Source organism: Aptenodytes forsteri, unplaced genomic scaffold, assembly GCF_000699145.1.
Source record: "Aptenodytes forsteri isolate BGI_AS27 unplaced genomic scaffold, ASM69914v1 Scaffold142, whole genome shotgun sequence".
Classification (NCBI taxonomy): domain Eukaryota; kingdom Metazoa; phylum Chordata; class Aves; order Sphenisciformes; family Spheniscidae; genus Aptenodytes; species Aptenodytes forsteri.
In genome coordinates this window covers 3,140,791-3,149,012 of record NW_008794598.1, presented here as the reverse complement: position 1 = coordinate 3,149,012, position 8,222 = coordinate 3,140,791, and the positions used below count along the sequence as shown (strand labels likewise).

Sequence of the window (8,222 nt, the reverse complement as noted above, 5' to 3'; positions counted from 1 at the left end):
GCCTCTCTCCCGCCGAGGCTGCTCCTGCCCCTCTCCCCCTCCCAGAAAGCTCTTCCCAGCCACCACAGCAGCTGCCCTGCGGCTCTGCCCCTCCAGCCCCATTACCAGCATGCTGGGAGCAGAGGCAGGTGCAAAGGTGTGGTTAGAGGGAGAGCTGCTGGGCTCTCCTCCAGCTCATTCACAGCCACACAAGGCTGCTTCAGTCCCTATCTGCTCCACCTAGCACACAGTCATTCATTATCCTCATTACGCCCATCACCTCTCAGTGAGCAGAAGGTACAGTCCCTGCTTGCGAGCTCCCAGTTGCAAAATTACCCCTTACAGAGATAAAGCCCCGCAGCCTGTTTATCACCGACTGCACCGATTCCTGGCTGCGGCCATGCCCTTCCTCGCCAGGCAGCTGCAGCGCTCCCGGCCAAGGCAAAAAGCATCGCTCAGGGCCAGCGGAGCCAGGAGCTGCCCCGCACTTCCCTCTGCCAGCCTGGCCGGCACGTACAGGTACCAGGACTTTCACTGGGAGAGCCCTTTCTTACCCAGCCGGTCGTGCTTTGACCTCAGCATTCAGACTTTGCCCTCTTATCAGCAGTCAGATATACAATTATGGCTTCAATAGGCAGCACTAAGGCTCTGCCTCCGCAGCCTCTCCCGCTCAGCTGCCAGGCAGAGATAGCAGGGGGCAGGTACAGGCGCCCTCCTGGCTCCCCATCTCCTGGGCAAACAGCAGTGCAGGCTGATGCCAGCAGTCCCAGAGCTGACAGATGCTTCCCAGAGCTGCGGAGAACCATGTGCCCTGGGGGGACCGGGGTGTTGTGGCCACCCCCAGTCCATCCACGCTGGGCAGCATCCCTTAGACCCCTTTGCTGGGTGACACCCAAAGCGTGGCCAGGCTCTGCCAGCCTCTCACCTTGATGTTCCCATTTGCATCAAGAAGGATGTTCTCCAGCTTCAGGTCCCTGTGAACGATCCCGTTCTGCGTGAGGGAAGGGAGAGCTGGGTTTAGTTTACAGCGTGTTTGAGGAAGGGAAAGTCAGGGAGCGTGGGGCGGTCACTGCCGTTCACCGGCACGCAAACAGGACACGGTGACGGCAATCAGAGGAGCAGTAAATAACCCTGGGTGCGTGGATGAGGACAGGCTGTAAACCACGTCCTGACATGGGTGCTACCAGCTTCCTGTGCTGCTCAGAAGCATGAGCAGGGCAGCACCCCGTGCCAGGTGCCACGTTGGGCTCCTGCACCCTCCCCAGCCACGCACCCATGAGAACGGCTGGTGCCAGTTCCCGCCGGGGCACGGTGGGCACAGCTCCACGCTTTGCTGGGACCTGCTGCTGCCCAGCTAAGCAAGACCCCAATTTGCTTTGGGTTCAGGAGGTGCCCTGCAACCCCCCCTTCCTGCCAAGGGCACGCGGGTACCCAGGACCGAGGCATGACCAGGCATGGCCTTAGAGCATCCTCCAGGGAGACCCACAGGCTCGAGGATCCTTCCAGGGCAGGCATGGCTCATCCCACAGCCCCGGACAGGACTCTATAGCTTTACATTCCTTTCAGGGGACAAGATGGGTGACCCAGGGCTTGGCTTTCAGCCCCGGCAGGCAGCCCTGGGCGTCTCCCTCTGGGCGGGTGGGACAGGAGTCGATAACTCCCCGGCCGGGTTAGTCAGCCCCACACTGCAGCAGCAGAAAGCCAAGGCAAGGACTTTCCAAAAGCTGCTTGGGTACTGCTTCCGCACAAACCCGAGGGCTGCTGCACCCTTCAGATAAGAGGCAGGATTAACTCCTTTCCAGGGAAAAGCCAACAGCCACGAGTTCCCCCCACCTCCCAGCCCAGGCTGAGCTTCCCCATCAGGCACTGAACCTGTGCCCAGCCCCGGCTGCTGCACCTCTGCCCAGAGCCAGCCCTGCCGAGCACACAGGAGCCGATCCCTCCGCTCTCCCCCCAGGAAGGCCGTGGGAAGCGTGGTGCCGACCCACCTGACAGCCGACACGACCTGCCGGAAGAAGTGGCGTGCCTCCTGCTCCGTCAGCCGCTGCCGCTCGCTGATGTAGTCGTACAGGTCCCCCTTGCTGGCGTACTCCATCACGATGACGATCTTGCTGCTGTTCTCAAACACTGCACGAAGACGGGAAGCCGGAGGGTGTTAGGAGGGATGCTCGGAGCTAAGGGACTTCTCGTTAGCACGTGCCTTTTAATGAGCAGGTGGAGCCCTGACCCACGCTAACACACTGCCCACCCCATTGCCTGTGCCCTCAGTCTGTTTTGCAAAACAGAAGGTGTCGGGGTTTCTGCAGGTACCTGCAGGTTGGAGGGGGATGGCCAGAGCTGCCACCCGCATCCCACAGTGCCACCGGGGCTGCTGGCCAAGCAGCCTCTGCAGCCACAGAGCACAGGAGAAAGGGCTCTGCTCTGCCAGAAGGTGACTAAGACGCATGGTTCTTTGCTAGACAGAGCCCAGCCAAGGGGAAGGCGACGGAGCTACCGGCTGGCACGGCCGGGTGGCCTTTCTGCGTGTTCCCATTGCTCCCAACAAGGCTCTGGCTCAAGCCAAGAGATGGAGCGTTTTCTTCCTGTTTGCAGAAAGCTACCTCGGTATTTTTGAATTCCAGCAGTCAGCGTGACTCAGTCCTTGCAAACACCGCGTATGAACTGCCAATCCACTTGCTTTTGTTTAGAGGACAAAAGGACTCTGGATACCTCACATATGCCAGAGAGGCGGTGATAACGCAGGCACCGGCCACACGCCGGCACAGCGCAACGAGCCCCGGCAGAGCCACCCCGAGGAAGAGCACGGGGCACGCCAGGTTTGCAGCCAAAGGACTCGGCATTTAAGCAGACTGATCCAGCTAGAGATTTGCTCTAAGTCTGGTCGTAGCTAGAACTTGAGAAATTCCCCTTTGGTTGGTGTTGCCCTGACACTCTGGGAGCAAAGCCCAGCTCTGGCCGTAAAGCCAAGCCCAGCAGCACCAGGACCCCTCCCAGCACCCTGCAGTTTGGTTTTCCTACGCCCCAGGGGAGGGAAGGAGAAGGACTCCAGTACTGAGATTAGCTCCTGCCTCAGGCAGAGAGCACAGCCACAGAGATTCCCACTGCTCCGGCACTTGCCGGTTCCCCGAACGTGCATTTCCCATGGCTGGGGCGACCATCCAGCACAACCAGAGCCACACGCAGCACTGGGCTTCATGGGGGCTGGCCACCGGCTCCCCCCCACGGCCCAGCCTCTCGCCAGCGGCAGCGCTGAGGCTTCCAGCCTCAAAAGGCCAAGTAAACTTCTGGAGCCGGCTTCCCTCTCTGGGCGGGAGGGGATGGGACGGGAAGCGGCTATTTCTGGAGCAGGTATTTCCCCTCGCCGCTGCTCTGCACGCAGGCGGGGAAACCACAGCCCGGCAGCATCTGCTCTCCCTGCCGGCGCTGCATCACCAGCACGGCAAGGGCAACGGCAAACAGCTTCTGCTCCAAACAAGCAGAGGGAGGAGAGCGGTGAGCACTAGCCCCACTGCTGCAGAGCCTGCCCCGGTACCCAGCCCCGCAGGGGAGGCTCCGCTCGGGGATGTTGCTGGAAAGGAGAGGGGAGGGCTCACCTTCGTGGACAGCAATGATGTGGGGGTGGTTGAGGGAGGACATGATCTCAATCTCTCTCCGGATATGGACGAGGTCCTGCTCATCTTTGATTTTGTCTTTCCGGATTGACTTGATAGCCACCTGCAGATGAGCACACGCACAGAGGGTCACCCGGCTGTCGGGGCCAGGAGCGTTGTGGCTTCCCAAAGCCTGTTGCAGAGCAAGAAACTCACCCCCCTCTTTTGGGAAGGGGCTCACAAGCAAGAGATCAATGGCCCAGCTTCTCCACCTAGGCATGCTGGATCCAAGGGCCATGCTGCACGGCTCCACTGAAGCAACTCCAATAAAAGTGAACTTTATCAATTAGGTTTTTATACTTTCCAAGTCCTGTTGCCATGCTACAAGGGAGAAGCTCCCCCCATCTCCCCCCAAGGGAAAAAAACCTGCTGCCAGCTCCTACCAGAGGAGGTCCCCAAGCCTCCTCCCGCAGGTAGCGTAGCCCTGCTCCTCATTTATGTGCCGTAGCTTACAGGAATTATGTCCCAGGCTACAGCCGCCGCTGGACCGTGGCCAGCCAAAGGAATGTGACCTGCACACATGACTTGGAAGATAACAACAACGTCTTCTTGGGGTCATGAAAATGAAAAAAACAGGTTTTGTTTTCCTCGCAAATACTTATTTCAAGGAGCTGATTATGTAGAGGGAAGAGAAAGTTTGGTATTAAAGAGTAGATCCCTCCTAGGCACAGGACTGTGCTCCAGCCAGCCAGGAGACCCAGCGCCAATGATGCGAGCCACTTTCCAGGCTTTCGCTTGGGTTTTCAAGTTATCCTCTACAAGGAAATTGAAAGGGGAGGAGAAAGAAGAGTAAATGCTGGAGAATAGATGCCTTCTAATCCTCTTTCAAAGGGGCTGGGGAGAGACAATGTGCTCCTAGGGTTGAATTTACAACTGAATCCAGCAGAACCTCTTTTTTTGTATCAGACAAGAATGCGGAACAGCATTAATCCTGTAAAGGGACCCCCTCACCGGTCTCCCAGCAACGGGGAGAGGGGCCATGGACACCCGCCGGCCCCAGCTGCCAGCACAGGAGCGATGCTCATGGCTACACTGTGCCGGGACCCTCCTCCGCCTTTGGCTGTGCGGAACAGATGCTCGGCCTCATCTCCCTCTGATTTAGCGGAGTCAGAAACCTTGCTCCTCGAGACCTAGCCCACCAAGCAGCAAAAGGCTCAGAGCAAGCTTGCAACCCTTGCTAAGCAAGGCCCATCGCACCCACAGCAAGTCACCAGACGCTAAAGCAGCGAGATCTCAGCTGCCACATCAGTGTTCTTCATGGGAAAAGGACGTGCCAAATTTTAAGGGCTCAGATGGGCACGTGAGAGGTGGCCGATGGAGTCCCTTTGGCCCCAGAGCACGTCTCTGCTGCACCGGGCCACTTCAGGGCAGCACTGGCCAGGGCAGGGGTTGCCTCCTGTGCACTGGAGAAGCATTGTGCCTGCACCAGCCCCAAGGGTTGAAGCAACCAAGCAGAATGGACTCTGGCCAAGGGAAGTTCAATAACCCAGGCCCAAGTTTCTGTACAAAGCAATACCAAAGGCGCTTAATAGCTTCTTGAAAGCCAGGTATTCTTTTCCCTGACCTTTGTGCTAGGTTAACAGGTTAAAGTTTAACAATTTTTTGCTCCAGCCCCTGATTACCCGACCCCCACTAGAATGCAGGCAAAGCCTTTATGCAGCAAGTCAGCCCGCTCCTGCCCTCCCAAATTCCTGTTGACTCACTCTATTCATCTCCCCCCTAAAGCTCGACATCCAGCCCAACAGCCTCAGCATTTTGGGGTGCATGCAGCACGTTTGCTTGCTTGCTGACCAAGATGCTCACGCACATACACTGCTGAGCCAGGGCTCAGGGTGAGATCCACGGCCCATAAAAAGTAGCTCCAGGCTGCCAGCGCAGGAAGCCTTAGGAGGTGCCACTGGCTGTATTCAGCAGACTGCCAGAGAACGCCCTCGCCTATGAGCCCAGCGGTTAGTGACCTCCAAGGCAGGCGGGAGTCACGGCTGCAGCAGTGAGCAGGTTTAGGGCACTGTTAGAGCCCTGGGGCTCTCCTTGCTGAGCGCTGCCCGCAGGCAGGCCAGCTGCCTGTGTAACGGTCGGGCACAACACACAGCGAGGGTACGGCACTGTTAGGGTCCACACCTCGTACAACAGAGACTGAACCAGCCACTCAGGGGTGGGATGATTTATCTGCCTGTCAAGCCCTGCTGGGGAGGCTAATCCCTTGGCCATCCCATCCTTCCCCAGGGGTGCCGAGAAGCAGCTTTGCTCCAAAACATCCCCTACCTAAGAGGGCTGACAGCAGAGGGTCTCCCCTTGAGACAGAAAAGGCCGTGCCCGGCCACCCTGGATACGGGGACCAACAGCTTCAGGGACAGACACTGCCACAGCCTACACACCGCCTCCACCATCAATGCTATGAGAAGAATCTCCTGCAGGAAACAGCCCCAAAAAGTCCTGCTGTAGAAGCCTAGGGAACTTGAGACTACTTTCCAAGTCAAAAAGGCTTTTAATTAAAAGTTTTTTGGGGGCAGAACAGGTATTTTCAGCAGCTGCTGAAAGATGCATTAAGCTACAACCCCAGGCAGCACTTTAGAAGTTGTTCCAGATTGCAAGTGCAGCATTTCATGCTCCATGAAATATGGATTACAACCCGCTACGGAAGAGACCGGGGTTCGCCCCTTACTGGAGATCAAAAGAGGCCTTGCTGCTTTGGAATATTCCAGGTGCTGCCGTCCCCTTGACACCACGCAAGCCCACAAATACGTTTCTGACACTGCAAGCGAGTCCCACAGGAGGTCCCTCTTTCTATTTGACTTGGCTGCGGGCCAGGGCTTGGGAGCCAGGCTGGGAGGAACACCAGGCTGGAAGAAGAAAAAAGGCCAGATGCTGCCATGCAAACAGGTGCAGGAGCTAGTTTGCACCACGATGGCACACGTTGCTGAATCTTCAAACCAAAAGATGCAGGGAAAAAGAAAAGGAAAAAAAATGGAAAGGAAAAAGAACCAGCAACTCTCTCCCCACCTGCTTGATATTTCAGGGACACAACAATTTTCCAAGGACTGAGAAGGGCACTCAGCAGAAGTACCCACCAAAAGACACGAGCATCATTTCACCTAAAGGATTTCTAACCAGAAAACAAGATTTTTTCAGGCAAAGAATGTTCATGGAAGTGTCCAAAAATCCTTCAGCTGCAGGAGCCTGGTCTTCCCTGCAGTCTACCAACTGTATTAGACACACCTTGCTCTGAGCTAAGGCCAGATAGGCTGGTTAAAATTCAGAGGAAAAAGAAAGCTAGGCAGTAAAACGAGATGGTTCAATATTCGGTGCATCTGACAGAGGCAGTTTCTGATTAGCCAGAGGCAAAAACCATGCATGGAGCAGCTCCAGCTTTACAGCCTCAGCCGGTAACATCGGATCCGCACAGCCCACGAAGGGTAACCAGCAGAGGCAGCAGTACCTGCTCTCACACCTCGGTGTTTAGGAAGTGAAAGCCACTTAGAGAAGGAGCAAATAACAACCCAGCTCACGATAAGCCTGAAGATTAAACAGGTCCGGAAATGCTGAGTGCTACAAGAAAGAATTTGTGGGAAGAGGAGAGATTTGTGGTTAAGCCTCCTGTTCCTACACGGCCAGCTCGCTGAGGTACTAGTTAATCGAGCCTCTGCCTTTGACTATCTATCTCCGGCATTTATTGAGGAGTCATTGGCCTCTGTATTTAATTTGCATTATAATAGACCAATGCTGCCAGACAAAGAGTCCCTGTCCTAAGGGGCTTCCACAGACAGGTAAGTTTTCTGGCAGTTCAGAGATTCCCTGCACAAGCTTTGTTAGGCGCAGACGGGGAAAGCCAAGTCTTCTCACCCATCCCGAGGGGAGGGATCCTTCTGGGTCTGTGGGTGGAAGCTGCATTTCAAGGCCCTGATTATGCAGCAAAACAGCAGCTTCTTCAGAATCAGATAGGCTAATGGAAATGGCAGAAATGGCTTAATTAAGAGCTGTCGCGTTACACAGGAAAACCTCTCAGATTTACAGCTGTTTTCCTTGACTTTAGTGATCCAATCTCGCATCCCGCTCAGCCCTCAGAGCCTTGCTGGGCCAGTCTCACCGCCCGCAGGTGGACCCTCATTGCTCACCCATGGTCTCATGTGGGTTGCCGTTCAAGTGCCTTTTGTGGGTCCCATCCCACACCCCGCAGGGTGCTCGGGATTGAACAGGGGCAGGGAAATCACCTTCAAGTTTGCCCTTTGAACCCTTGCAGATTCCTAAAGGACAAGGCTGCCAGGACAGCAGCACCCCACTTCCCTGGGGGCGAGGCTCCCCCTCCTCTCCCTGCCCACTTCCAGCACGCTGGATCGCTGTGCTCCGGGCTTGAGCCACGCATTCACTTTGCTTCAGAGGGGCTGAGGCGTTGATTGAGTCACGGTTTCAATCAGACACTCAGGGCTCAGAGGGGCTCAGCTTTGCCTGCGCGCCCCCCACCGCTGCCAAGAGCCAACATGCAAAACCAACCGCGATCCAGGGCAAGAGGAAGGGAAAAATCCTTGAGACTCAAGTGCAATGTTTGCTCTTCGCTGCCGGATACGTGCAGGCTCCTTTCACCAGGAAGCCCGA

The 8,222-nt window shown here is 56.3% G+C and overlaps 1 protein-coding gene across 1 annotated transcript in view; it reads right to left on the bottom strand.

Annotated features, from left to right (window-relative positions):
* Positions 1-4,610, bottom strand: part of NUAK2 (NUAK family kinase 2) — a 6,779-nt gene extending 2,169 nt beyond the window's left edge. Inside the window, exons 1-4 of the mRNA XM_019470321.1 lie at positions 4,581-4,610; positions 3,573-3,693; positions 1,964-2,106; positions 905-970 (exon numbers count right to left, since the gene is read on the bottom strand). Coding sequence (XP_019325866.1) covers positions 905-970; positions 1,964-2,106; positions 3,573-3,693; positions 4,581-4,610 — 360 coding nt within the window. The remainder of the gene's footprint in view (positions 1-904; positions 971-1,963; positions 2,107-3,572; positions 3,694-4,580) is intronic.
* Between the last annotated feature and the right edge of the window lie 3,612 nt (positions 4,611-8,222).